Here is a 15,354-nt window from a genome sequence, read left to right on the forward strand (position 1 = left end):
CTCTTTTATGTCTAATACCAAAGACCTTTACTATCACCCAAGCCAAATGAAGGCCGAATTTGATATAGGAGTAATTGATGAGACTTTGTTACCCCTTGTGCATAATAATGTCATTGGTGATCTTGGCTCAATTGATTTGTATGGATGACTCTTCATAGGATTGATTACAATGGTGGCAGCATGCTTGCTAACCAACTTAGGACTAATGTGAATAAGGCGTACAAGGCATGCTTATTTTAGTTATTTTAGGACTCTTCATGTCTTTATTGTTAGAGTTGTTTGTTCCCATCTGGAATAGGTCTTTCTTGTTTTGAGCAGTTTAGGTTTCTTTTATACTTATCTTGTTTAGGAGTTTGTTTCACAATACGACTTGGAGATTTGTCCTAAGCATAGTAGGAGTTGTTTTTCATATATATAGCTTAAGTTCTGCGGTCTTCATTACTTGGTGATTATTAAAATTTTCGAGTTCAATACTTAAGTGCGCAAACACAAACCTTTCGAATTTGTTGGTGGCTTTGCCTTTATGCTTATTGATCCCTTAGTATTAATTTGTGATACTTTTGCTTTATCACATTGAACTAAGTTCTATCCTTGTTATCGATTGTTCGAACACATTACATCAGAATTTTAGTCAAAGGAAGAAAATGTCCAATTAAAAAAAGGAACAAGATATATTGAACCAACAATAAGTGCCAAAATTACAAACTGAAATCACAATCTCCTTGCAGTAATCATATGTACCAAGATGAATTAAAAGTTATTTTCATTGCATCTTTTCCATATCCAACTTTCTTATGACGGCTATATAATTGTCGAACATAACATAGATTTGTTGCAGACTTCTGTATGCAAGCATCAAGTGTCTATCAACCCGATCACTGTACCTCTCGCAGAGTGCTGGAACCGTGAGAAGGAAGAGGAGGGCTGCATATTAAATGGAAGAGGTAAGTACATAATAAATAATCCAAATAGTAACGCAGAAAGATAGACTCCTCCATATCGGACTACATAAGAGCTCAAAATTAGCGAACACAAAATATAAGCTTGGGAACTTACATATATAGCATAGTGAGGCAATATCGGTCAAGCCTCCAACTATGGCAATCAGAAACAGACAGGCGGCAACTTTGAGGAATAGTCTTGCATCTTTAGCCAACGCAACATCCCGACAAACTACGATCAATGCATTAATATTTTTTTGAGCAAGCTCTCCCACTACAGATACCAGTTCTTCTGATAAATACATATCTGGTAAAGGTGGAGCAGGTCTGTTGGATGTCAACTAATGCATAGGATTAGCAATGTGTTATGCAACTATGCAAGCCTTCATTTAAGTATACAAACCAATATTTGGTAATGTTGTGACGGATGCAATTAAAGAAGTAAAACTTAATGAACAATTGGCACAAGAAATTAATGTGGTTCACTAACACAATGTGTAGACTACGTCAACAGGCATAGAAGAAACGATTTTATTAGGTTTACAAGAGAGTACAAATTACAGAATACAGACACACACAGTTAATTATAGGGTTTTATAGTACTTACTAATTAACCTAAACAGATGGACTTAAACCCGAAAGTAAAATAGACTCGACATATCAAACAACATATATAATGAAACAGCGATACCCTCGTGCTATGTTAATCCTAGAGGTAGATAATTAATTCAAGGCATGGTTCAATAGGTAACAACTATAATTGGTATCATCATCAATGGAAGCGTCACAAGGGTACATCTTGATTGCTGGTAAATTTTCTAGTTGCTAAAATTTGTTTATGGAGACCCCATACACAAAATGACGAAATTCCAGTAGGGTAATAAATTCTGTATATAAGGAGTCTTCTATTTTGTAATAGCATACAAGAACATATCTGGGGCAACATTGTGGATAGACAGACCTCAAAGACTCTGGCGCAACATTTGTGGACTTTCAAACTACTGAAACAAGTAAATTATATATGCTTTTATGTTATTGATCCAGTAAATTGTCAGCTGTGTGTGAACTGTGTGCCCAAGTCTTAACTTATAGGAAATTGTTGTACATTTTGCACTCTTGGTCTGTGCTTATTACTTCAAGAATATGGTTGTAACTTGTAAGGTTCAAGCAAAAAACAAACTCAGCATTTATATGGTCATGACTACTCCAGCTTTGAGTTACAAACTAAGGCGAGCTCGAGTATAGATTATTTCTCAATGAATTCATGACTGCTATCACTCAAATTTAGACAGAATCAAATTCAATCTTGTGTCCTGGAATCACAAACCATAATTAATAATTCAAATTATTTCTCAAAAAAATGTTGATGTATTATTTCAACAATGCTCCCTCATCTGATTGTTTACACTCTTACAGTAGTTGGGCTTCAAAGGAACAAAACTTAATGTATTCACAGGAATAAATAAAGAACTGAAATGAAATAGGCTGTGAAATGCAAACCAAGGCACCTACAAAAATAATAACAAATATTCGGTACTTGATTTTAGATGCGGATAACATTCTCGAAAAGGAAAGAACTGAGAAGATTTCATTTTCGATGTGCTCCTGGGATGCTCTTTTCTTTTTGTTACAGGGGAGCCCACATTCTTAGAGGTATTGGATATAAGCTCACCTTCACTTGTTAAAGGTTTGAGTCAAATTTAAGCCATTATCAAAGTGTTGCAACAAATTAATTCCATTTTAACAATTTGATTTAGAGTAGCTTGTAAATTATCTGAATACATTCTTGCCCCTAATTGACCACACTTTGTGCAGTTTGACTATCCATGGTTACAATCAGTGCACTAAAGCATTTTCAGCTATGTAATTCCTTAAGAAAGTACTTCTATCCACAATTGAGGCTCTATTCATTTTACCTTGGAAAAACTTATTTAAGAAGTTCAGATAAATTTGATAACTTCCAATATGGATTACCCATCTTCATATTTAACTATATATGATAAGTTCTGCGAATATTATATACAATTCATACTAAGCACGGGCATGCCCTAGGGTGGCGAATCGCATACGGGGTACGAGTACGACACGGGTACGATAAGGATTCATCCCTAAACCGAACCCAAAAAACTGAGTATTTCGAATATCCTTGGGTACAACTAATTCAATTTCGGGTACGCCTTGGGTACGGATCTGGTCAAGAGAGGCGTACCCAGTCTTCTTTAATGTCTTTTAGAGAACAAAAGTTAGATCTAGAGATTTTTAGTCCCCAATTTGGTTTTTGCCTCTCCCTCTTCCACACAACCCAGCCTCTCCAGCCACCATAGCACACGAAGGCCGATTGTAATAGGAGGAAAGTTGGAAGTTGTTATGGTTAGTTAACATTAAATAATTGAATTGATGTTAAGGAAAGTAAGTAAAAATCTGTTAGAATGAGTTTTGGCGGGAAAATATGTTACTCTTCTTAAGCTTTCTGTTATTGTTGCCTATAAAAGGAGTTACATGTACAATTATAATATTCATTCTAAATATAATACAAACTCAATCCTTGCTTAGCTACTACAGGTTGCCTCTACTTGTTTCTTGTTCTTTAGGAGGTTGCCTCCACTTTACTATACTTTAGTACTCAAACAGAAGACAATCTAAGCTTCTGTTACATTGGTATCACAGCTGTTGTTCTCTTAAAACAGTACATACAGTCTTGAAGAGATAAGGTGGGTCATAGGTGTTTGTGAGAAGTCCTGTGAGAAAAAGATTCAATCAAACCCATTCCATTTTCTTACATTCTGGCGCCTGCAGTAACAAGAAGAGTGGAAGTCATAGAGGAGCAAATCAATCTCATCAATCAAAGATGGGAAGAACAAGTGCAAAATAAGCAGTGGGAAGAGAATGTTAAAATATGAAGGATTCTTTCCAGCAAATGATGCCAGAAACCATGGCTCGAATTTCTCAATCTTTGAGGATTTCAATGGAAAATGGAAGCCAAGAATAGGAGACTTTTCTCCTAGAAGAGATGGATCACCGAGGAGGAATTCTGAGGGAAGCTGAAGGAATTCAGAACTGGGAAGGGGTGGTCACAATAGTAAAACTATCATGTATAATCCTAAATTGGAATTTCCAAAGTTTGATGGCAGCAACCCTAGGATGTGGATCAAGAAATGTACTAGGTATTTCAATTTCTGTAGTATTGGAGTCATATATTGATGAGTTTGAACATCTTAGATCCCTTGTGCTTCAACATAACCATTTCTTGCCTGATTCATACTTCTAAGGAAGTTTTATTGGTGCGCTTAAATCAACTGTGAAACCCTTTGTGAGGGCCTATAAACCTCAAACTGTGACAACAGCTATAGAATATGCTAGATGTCAAGAAGAAAGCATAGAAGTCAGTAACGGGTTTTATAAAGCTTCTACAACTGCTAAAAGCATATTTCTCCGACTACATTTAAACCAAAAACATCCCAACTCACACTACCCGCACCACAAAACAGCCTAAACACAACCAAACCCTTTTCCAGACCACAAATAACCTTAGCCCTGTTGAAAGAAAAGAAAAACAATTGAAAGGTCTGTGCTACTTTTGTGACAAACCATATGAAAGAAACCATAAATGTCAATTAAGGCAAACACAACTGCTTACAGTGGAGATTCCTGGTAGTGAAAAGGAGGAATTGGAAGTAGAGATGGAGATAAGTGATGTTGAACCTCGTATATCAGTCAATGCTTTGACTAGAAATCATAATTTCCAAACCATGAGAGTTACAGGGGTCTATGATAAGAAACCCTTTACACAACTTAATTGACTTTGGCGGTACCCATAATTTTGTTGATATGAATTTGGCCAGCAAGTTAAGGAAGGAATTACTCCCCAATCTCTTACAGTAGCTGATGGCAATCATCCTGCTTGTCAAAATGTTTGTAAAGGATTCACATGGTCCATACAACAAACTTGATGTCCTATTAATACCTTTAGGCAGTTGTGATATGGTCCTAGGTATTTAATGGTTAAGTAACTTGGATACTGTGAGTTGGTATTTCAAGAAGCTAGCGATGGAATTTAATTATGGTGGCTATCACCATGTTCTGAAGGGTGAAATGCCTCAAAAGATGATTTCTATTGTGGGGCAAAAGACCAAGAAACTTATGGTTCATTCTATACAATTGTATTTCTTACAATTGTTTCCTGCTGTTGTGGAGGTCCAACAATTATGAATCATTCTGTAGAGATTCAAGAAGTTCCAAGAGTAATCTATTGTTACAATATGGGGATATTTTTGAAGAACCTAAGTGTCTAACCCATGCTGTAGTCCTTTTGCATCACTTGTAGTTCTTGTAGGGAGAAAGGATGGGACATGGAGGCTTTGTGTGGATTACAGAGAGCTGAATAGAAGAACTGTGAAGGATAAATTCCCCATACCTCTAGTAGATGAGTTCAAAGATGAATTGGGAGGCTCCAAAGTGTTTATTGATCTAAGAGCTCGTTATCACCAACTCAGAGTTCATGATGGGGATGTGGACAAGACACCATTTAAAACTCACAATGGCCATTATGAATTTCTTGTAATGTCGTTTGGGCTGACAAATGCTCCAGCCTCTTTCCAAGGATGGATGAACCATATTTTTAAGCCACTTCTAAGGAAGTGTGTTCTTTTAGTTTTTTATGATATCTTGATTTACATTCCTTCATTGGAGCAACATGTGTATCATCTACAAGTTGTCTTTGAATTGATGAGGTCACATACTCTTTATGGCAAGAAAAGTAAATGTTCCTTTGCCATTGACAAGGTTGAGTACCTGGAAGCTATGGCCTTAGCCTAAGAATTTAAAAGTGTTGAGAAGTTTTTTAGGCTTGGCTGGATACTACAGAAAGTTTGTGAAAGATTATGCCATCATTAGTAAACCACTCTAATGTGTGGATGAGTAGTGTGTTGGTGATGAGTCCTAGTTCTGTTAGGACATCTATGTAGTATCCTACTTTTGTTAGGAGACTATGTAGTTTAATTGCTTTTTAATTGCTTTTGAGTGTTTGAGTGATGAAGAAATCCTATTATATTTAGGAGTGTAATTCCTTTGTCATTGAGTCTTATTCGGAGTCTTATTTTTATATTTATCTTTAATTAGGCATGTGGAAGATAGATAAGTTTATTAGTTAGTTTGTTATTTTCTTTATCCTTTAAGCTTTACTAGTTTTAATAAGTTAGGAGTCTTGTAATATAAATAGGCGATTTCCGCCATAATAAAGCAGATAGAGAGAGTTTGTTTTTGAGTTTACCCTATTCCTTGTGGAATTAACGTTTTAGGAGAGAATCCAAAGCTTTAGCAGTGAATGCAACCACACCTTGGTTAGGACTTGATAATTTCATATCCTTCTTCTAGAATTTCGTGTATGTGATGCATAAGGAATTCGAACCTAAGTCTTGAATAAGCATTCAAGATTAACTTTCTTGGTTAAAGAATCAATCAAGAAACACTAAAGATCCATTCTTTTATTCAAAATTCAATCAAGAAACAATGAAGAACCAATCTTTTAATCAAGATAGCCTTCAATTTCATATCACACTCACTCTTGAAGAAAGGGGAGTTCCAATGGTCTCAGTGTGCTAGTACAGCCTTCCAAGCTTTGAAGTTGGCCCACAGTGCTCCTGTCCTAGCACTGCCTGATTTCTCTAGATCCTTTATTGTGGAGACTGATGCCTCTAATGGTGGAATTGGTGCAGTATTAATGCAAGATGGACATCCACTTTGCCTTTCTCAATAGAGCCTTGGGCGCTAGATGGAAGAAACCTTCTGTTTATGAAAGGAATTATTGGTTGTTGTTACTGCTGTCCAAAAGTGGGAGTTGATAGGTCAAACACTTTACTATTGATCAAAAGAGTCTTAAATAGCTCCTACAACAGAAAGTCTCTACACCTTTTCATCAATTTTGGTTGTCAAAATTAATGGATTTTAGCTATGATATCCATTATAAAAGTGGTAGTGAAAACCTTGCAGCAGATGCTTTGTCTAGAGTAACTGGAGCTGAAATCATGTTTCTAGCCTTGTTAGTTCTGGATTCTAACCTCTCCAGCTTATCCAAGCTAGTTATGGCTTAGATTTAAACACTCAACATATTTTGCAAGCATTGGAACATGGACAACAGGTGCTTAATTATTCTTTGCAAGATAGTTTACTCAAGAAGAAAAGGAAAGATTGTTGTGGGGGCAGATGATTCTCCAGCTTTTTTTTTTGTTATATACTACCTCCATTCCTAAATAATAATTACACTTATATTTTTCATGCATGCTAAAACACTACTTTGAGTCTTTATATCTTTGTATCTCTAATTTTGTATTTGTAAAAAATATATAAAAAGTCTATATTGTAAAAGTACATATCAGATGAATCAAACAAGATCTCACATGATTATATTTTCTACTTAATCGTAAATCACAAATAATAGTCAAAAGAAAATTTGTGAATAGTGTCAAAAGTAAATATGTAACTATTAAAAAGAACGGACGTTGTATATAATTATTATTGAATACTCAATTGAAATTGTGGAGTCCGGGCCTTCGGGGGGCAATACTTTCTAGTGCCAATATTTTATGGTTCGTAGATCGTCAAGTTTAAGGACCATTTATTTGATCCCGAACTTTTGATTGTACTCATAAAGGCCATAATACTTCAGAGATTTAGCTTTCTTATACAACATTCATAATTTTCTATGCAACATTTAGTTTTTTTATGAATATTTATGAATATTCTACACCACATTTGACATTTATTATACAACAATACTAATTTTGGAAAATAACATAAAGTTTTATTTGTTTCTGTATTTTTTTTGAAAAAGAACTTGCTTCATTTATTTAGACATTTCTCCTAACCATGCAGTTTCATTGAAATAAATAAGATCATGTAAAATCGGCTACCTGTTAAGAAGTGAAGCAGCTTTGGACCAGACAAATAAAATGGTGACCAACAGCAGCAGAACACTGGAGCTCAGAGATAGCAGGGTGTACCCAGATTCCTCAAATACCAACCAAACCAATAATGTAACTAATAAAATTCCCATAGTGATGTTTCGTTGCCTCCAGAGCACCACATCAGCCACTGCTTGGGGGGGGGGGGGAAGTAGGAAACAAATACAAATTACAACATTCATTATAACATGCCACTATTAAACAATTAATAGAACTTGACAAATCAAGTAGGTTCCTACAATTTGCATCGTAGACCCGCATGTACCCTCTCATGTGTAGACCATGTAATGAAAGAGAATATTCTTGTTTAATAATAAGGTAAGTTGTAATTCCTTGCGCATAGAGGAAAATTTGGGAATTGGGATCCCTCCTACAAGGGTAAGACTCGATCTAGGATCCGTGGAATGGGAAATAATGCCAACATTAACTAGAATATCACCTGCTACTGAACCGAACATGGAAGGCTGTATCTACCATGCTTTAGATTGTATGGTAGATCAACTCGTAGGTTTTAGATCAGTATGAAGAATTTCTAAAAAATAACATACATAAAAATAAAATATTCAGTAGGGTGAGAATTTGACTGTACCTAGTGAACCACCAAGAAGTTCATGAACTGTTCGTTGCCTGTCAAATAGCCGATCTGATGATCCCATGATAAGTTTGAGATAACAGAGCAACTTTTTTTAGTTTAATCGAAGTGTATATATTCACCAATTATAAAAAGAAAAAGGTGAATAAGGTGGGCTAGAAAGCTCAAATTTACAGCCTAAAAGCTTGAGGGCGATACCTTCCCTTTGTTGGTCATATAGGAAAAATGATACTACTAACCCTCTAGGCCTCTAATCAAATGATTGCAGAAGACAAAAGGTGGGTGGGTTTATGAATGGTTATATAGGATTTTGTGATTTCGACCAGAAACGAAGACCACTGCAGAGACTTGCAGCTCAGTTAAGAAAGGAAGACTTTTTTGCTGCAGTGTGTTAGACTTTTTTGGGGTATAGCTGGTAGATTAGCTGGAATACCATCATCTCTCATGCCGCTGTTTGTTTGCCCTACCCCACATGTCCCCGTTAGATTGCCGAGGGGGATCAACTACAATTATACGTTTGACGCTTGTTGCGAGTATAGCTGTCTAATCCCGTGTCTGGGGTGGAGTTTAGGTCGGCTCATTTGTGATCGGCTTGTTTTGGGTATGAAGTGATTAGGATTGATTCGGTGTAGTTGGATCGGATAAGCGTGTGTTATTATTGGTCCGGTAATATATATACATAATCGTGTCTCTTCATTTGATTGCTCGATGATGATACATACTATTGTTCTAATCATTCCGATCCGTAGCCGAGCAATCCAAATAGCTTAAGTCCAAAATCGTTTTAAGAATTCGAAGTGTATTTTTTAATGCCAACCCCAGTTCTAAAAGCTCAATTAATTATTCATTATAATTAATTGTATTTTGAAAGCCCATTTTCGAAAATTCCAATTAACTAATTATTTCTAATAATTAATTATATTGTTAAATATTCATTATTCTTGATAATTAATAAATATTTTCCAATTGAAAAGATATTATGAAAAATAGATTTTTATTCCTAAATATAACTGATTTCGGACTTTAAAAGGAAATATTTAATCAAAGATAAAAGAAATATTTTAATTTTACAAAACCGTTCAGATCTGCGTTACGTTAAGCGCAACGTCAAAACACTTAACAAAACGAAGAAACACAAGAAAGCCTGTGCCAAAGCATAAAGCATGCGCGCACACTGTGTGCGCTAGATGCAATGCTTCGTTTTTGTCCAACAAATTTTTTAAGTCTCCAAGTTTATTTATCGCATGAAACAACTTGTAGTATGAGTCTATGTTATTCATACATTTCGGAGAATTTCATTTGAATCCATTTATTGCATTTGGATCTTTTTGCCGACAAAACTCGCGGGTTTGCTATGATGGTTAACTATCGTCCAACCAATAAGGATGATTTTGCTTCTATTCAATATTTAACGAGTGAAGTTAACTTCGATTGTTAATACGATCAGTTCATCGGGGGTCGGCAAGTATTCTAATGATGATTCTGATTTCTGCATGTATATCGTGTGTATCTCACCAGTGGGTTGAAAAAATCTCGTGAATGGACTTGGGTTACTATGGACACATAATTGTATCTCCCCATTTAAGGATCCGATGATGAAACATAATGCAGTCTTAATTGGTCCTACCCCAAGGCAGAGCAGTGCGAAAAGCTATCCCAAAACTATTTCGAAAAACATTAAATTCTTATTTTGAAGCCCGATTAATTATTCATGATAATTAATTGCATGATGAGCCCAATCCTTTAAAAAGCCCAATTAATTGTTTGATAATAATTTATTGTTTTATTTTAATAAATAAATATTTTCAAAGATAATTTTTTTACTTAAAATCAGATTTTATCCCATAAAATCTGATTTTTGGAGTTACGAGATAAAAGAAAATCTTTAAAACGCCTTCCTACACAAGCTGGCGAAGTCAAAAAGTCAGGCCGGTGGACCTACCGCATCACCTTGCGCCTGGCACAAGTTGATGCATAAGGCGCACCATTTTCCACCCGTGTCAGGTGCACCAATCTAAACCTGACATGTGGATTTGTGACAACAGAGTCCTGCGCCAAGTGCACTTCTCTGTGTGAAACATGTCTTTTTCTTTTTTTGTCTTTTTTCAAAGAGTGTACCACGTGTACGCTTTCTACTGTGCATGTCGCATCAGGTGCACCAATCTACACCTGACACGTGAATTTGCGCGTCACACATCATCCTGTGTCTAGCGCAGATGGCGCATGAAGTGCACATTCATTTTTCCTATAAATACCCCTAATTTATGTACAAATTTCAGGATGGTTTTCCACAAGAACTTTAACATTTGACTTTTACATTATACTTCGACATACTATTGCAAACCACCCTACAAAGCTTATACCTTTCAAACACAAACACATTCAAATCTACATATACACATTCAAATATACATATATTTTCAGGCTTCACGATTGCTCAACCTGAGGGTTGTCATTTATCCTTGAATAAATTCATTATTTTTGTATTGAAGTTACTAACTGTTTCTTTCCTGATGTAGATCTTTAATATAAAAATTGTGCCTTTGTATATTTTAATCCTTCCTTCTTTTTATTTATTTTTGTACATTATTATATGCTTGCCTGATTGCTCTATACATATTATATGATTATTCTATGCGTGAATTTTATCATCCATATGTTACTTTTATTGATCAAAGACCTAAATAATTGTTCTAATATTAAACAGATTAGTTTGAACAACCTCCTAGGTTCCCTGTAATTTTGATTGCATAACATATCACTAAAATATAGTCTTTTATGTGTTTCCTGAACCAACCTAGACTAAATACTTTTAGGGTGCATGAGAATATTTTATGGTTATTCTAGTGCATAAAAATTGATATGAATTGGTATTCAGTGGAGGCCAGCAATGGGTGACATGGTTCCTGACCATCTATGGAGTCAGGTCGGAAAAATTTACATTGGATAAGTCCCTAAGTTGTCCTACGATTTTTCATATCCAATTAGTTTGTGAGTCTTCCTTTAAAGACATGTTGGCGACTTCAAAAATATTTTCGATATATAACATTTACAATGAAGTAGTCAAATACGCGATCATCCCTCTTAGGTGAAATAAAAACATGCCTACAATATGTCCACTTCACTGGGGAGGATTTTAAAAAAAATAGTTTTTTAAATGAGTGGGTGAAACTCAAAAAATACGATTCATACTCTTTTTATGCTTTAGAATGACATTACAGTTTTGCATATGCATGGCTATTGTTCAACCACCATAAGGACAATCTACCTTGCCTCATTAGCATATGTTCCATGTGTGAGATCACCCCTGGGGGGTTTGCGCTTTGTCCTTCCAAAAAGCTTCATGACTAATAGTGTCGGATCTTAATTATAAGCAAACCTACCCAACCATGGAATTGTTCTCTTGTTTTTGACTTCAGAATTGGAGTGCAACCTACACGTGGCCACCTCTGTAAGTAGAGGTACAAAGCGTGGGATCAATCTCTTAGTGATGGTGATGTGATTTTTGTTGGCGGTTCGAACTCTTTTGTGTTTTTATGAACTTATGGATGAACAACAATAACAATAAAAGGGATAGGCTCTTAAATCGCAGTTTAAGAGGTTCTCTTATGAGTCTCGGCTCCAAGATCACACACAGTCCTGGTTTGTGTATTTGAACTCTCAGTTCTATGCAAGCACAACAAGCTTAACATAAACCCTAGCATACTTTAAATCCTATCACAACTAATAAGATAAACATAAACTAAGAAGATAAACAATAAACCCTAGCACACGCCTAAGATAAAGTTTATCCATGTGTAAGATAAATCTTATCCATGCCTATAGGATAAGAATTACCATATCCTAACTCACTTAGACTCCTAACAAGACTCAATGACAAAGGAATTAGACTCCGAAACATAATAGGATTCCTTTATCACTCAAACACCTAATATAAAATAAAGACATAAAGCAATCAAAATACATAGTCTCCTAACAGCAATTAAAATACATAGTCTCCTAATAGAACCAGGAAGCTACATAAGAATCCTAACAGAACTAGGACTCATAGAAAATGACCATATCTCATTTGTATCATCGTGTCCCTGTTGAAAACGATCCTTGTCCTCAAGGGTCTTCTAAACACGGTACCAAATCAACTCCCCCAAGTGTTGCACATATGCCACGCCCCAATAAAACCTTGTATGTGTCGAACCCAAGCTTCTTAACAACCTTGAAAGGACCCTCATCCATTATCTCATCATTCTTATGATCAATATGCAGCTTTTGAGCACTAAAGGAAAGCCACACATAGTCACCTTCACTTAGACGTGAGACTTGTCGAAGATGCAGCACATTAGCCCTTCTTTCCTTCTTGTTGCTTGCGATTTCTAGCATCTCATCTCGGCATGAGCGTAGACAAACATGACCACCACCATCTTGTACACTCGATGCACTCTCCTTAGGCACAGCAAGCAAGTTTCTCTTCGGCGACAATGGCTTGAGGCCCACACGATCACCATCCACGAGCACCGAATACATATTATCTCGACCATGGTGTACCACTTGTCGATCATATATTACCATGGGCGCCCTAGGAGCAACGAACAAGCAGTTATTGGAACTACATCAAACCACATCTGATCCATATAACCCCCCACTCGAAAACCTACCAAAGCCCTCTTCTTAACCCGCACACCTCCATCATCACTCAACCAACTCAGCTTATACGGTTTTGGATGATCTTGCGTAGGTAACTCCAACGAATCCACCAAGGAACGAGCTACAACATTGGTGCAAGAACCCGAATCTATGATGAAATTATAAACCTTACCATTGATCAAACATCTAGACTCGAATATGGTCTCATGTTGCTCATGTGTCACGTCCTCTAATGGTGCTGCCACCAAAGTCCTTCACACAATCAACCTCATCTTGCCTTCCGATTCATAGATAGGAGTCGCAGCCCAAAAGGATGGATCTGCCACGCATGCAACGTTGCTTCAAGACTCCTCTCATCCTCCCTAAATTTCTCCCCCGACGCTTCTTCCATCTGTTGTGTCAACAAGGCAAAACGTTCTTCCAAAGTAATCAACATCCTATTAGGACATTGTCTTGCAATATGCCCTTGGCCTTGGCACTTAAAACACACCCTTTCCCTCATTCCCTTTTGGCTAGTCGTGACATTGGTAGGAGTTTTAAATTCCTCCTCACCTCCCTTGCCCTTGTCTAAAGTTTCAGTCTTTACAATTGAAGAAGAAGTTTTAGTTTTCGGAGTGAAAGGAAAACGAGAGCTCTTACCCTTAGCCTCCCTTTGCTGTCTTTCCACCTTCGTAGCTAACTGGCATAATTCATCAAAAGTGTTGTAGACTTGTAGTTCCACGCAATTAGCTATAGGTTTAGCCATACCACTCAACAACTTTGCCATATTTTGTTCGTCCTCCTCCTTGCATCCACACGCAAGGTAAAGCTTCTCAAACTCAGTCACATACTCTTCAATGGAACGATGATCTTACTGAAAGGAATTTAGTCTAAGATATAGTTCTTGTTTATAATACTTGGGAATAAATTGTTTCCTCATCTTCAGCTTCAATTCAGTCCAAGTTTTGATCTTTTCTTTCCCTTCTCGCACTCTTTGAACTTGAAAGGAATCATACCAATCCGAGGCATAGTCTGTAAGCCTTAGAATAGCATGAGAAAATCGTTGCAACTCATCCATGTCCTTGTGATCAAACATCCTTTCTATCCTCCTCTCCCAATTCAAATAGGCTTGGGGCCCTCTGAATCCATTAAACTTGGAAGGTCTCCAAGCTTGATCAATTCACTCCTGCCGTGGCGTTCTCCCTCGATCCCCAAAGTGAGTTTCTCAATCTCCCCATTAAGTTGCAGTATGTGTTTGGCATAGTTATCACTCCTAGCCCCGTTCTTTTCAAGTCTTTGAAACAAAGCGTCCAACTTTTCCATATCGGACACCATAACAATTTGCCAGGAATTTTCGTGAAAAGTTTGAGATTGTTGTGGCTTCTTTACTGATCGGATTGGGCGAACATTTTGACACGATATAGCCCTGTATGTTAGCTTTCCACATAACCAAAACAATCATTATTTGACCATCGGACGTGCCCTCACGTGCCGTCGTAATGCAACCTGCTCTGATACCACTTGATGTGATTTTTGTTGGCGGTTCGAACTCTTTTTGTGTTTTTATGAACTTATGGACGAACAACAATAACAATAAAAGGGGTAGGCTCTTAAATCGGCTCCAAGATCACACAAAGTCGCGGTTTGTGTATTTGAACTCTCAGTTCTATGTAAGCACAACAAGCTTAACACTTTAATTTATAAACTCAAAACTAATTTTTATTAATGAAGCTCGTGTACTATATATACACGCCAAACATAAACCCTAGCATACTTTAAATCCTATCACAACTAATAAGATAAACACAAACGTAGAAGATAAGCAATAAACCCTAGCAAACGCCTAAGATAAAGTTTATCCATGCATAAGATAAATCTTATCCATCCCTATAGGATAAGAATTACCATATCCTAACTCACTTAGACTCCTAACAAGACTCAATGACAAAGGAATTAGACTCCTAAACATAATATGATTCCTTTATCACTCAAACACCTAAAATAAAATTAAGACATATAAAGCAATTAAAATACATAGTCTCCTAACAGCAATTAAAATACATAGTCTCCTAAAAGTACTAACAAACTACATAAGAATCCTAACAGAAATAGGAGTCATAGAAAATGACCATATCCCATATGTATCAGATGGACCATTTCAAACTTAACATAAACCTGACCAGAGTTTCAAACGTTGAACTGGACTTTAGGTTGGAAATTTTGCATCCATGTTATATGACAT

The 15,354-nt window shown here is 36.4% G+C and overlaps 1 protein-coding gene across 1 annotated transcript; it reads right to left on the bottom strand.

The window, feature by feature from the left end:
* Positions 1 to 652: 652 nt before the first annotated feature.
* Positions 653 to 8,910, bottom strand: LOC104908272 (reticulon-like protein B12). The gene is made up of 4 exons (XM_010697364.4): positions 8,490 to 8,910; positions 7,850 to 8,030; positions 1,057 to 1,268; positions 653 to 924 (listed from the first exon to the last, which is right to left on the bottom strand). Exons 1-4 carry the CDS (start codon positions 8,554 to 8,556, stop codon positions 764 to 766), a joined length of 621 nt encoding a protein of 206 aa, XP_010695666.1. The 5' UTR covers positions 8,557 to 8,910; the 3' UTR covers positions 653 to 763.
* Between the last annotated feature and the right edge of the window lie 6,444 nt (positions 8,911 to 15,354).

The sequence above is a fragment of the Beta vulgaris genome, chromosome 5 (genome assembly GCF_026745355.1).
Source record: "Beta vulgaris subsp. vulgaris cultivar EL10 chromosome 5, EL10.2, whole genome shotgun sequence".
In the NCBI taxonomy this organism is placed as follows: Eukaryota; Viridiplantae; Streptophyta; class Magnoliopsida; order Caryophyllales; family Amaranthaceae; genus Beta; species Beta vulgaris.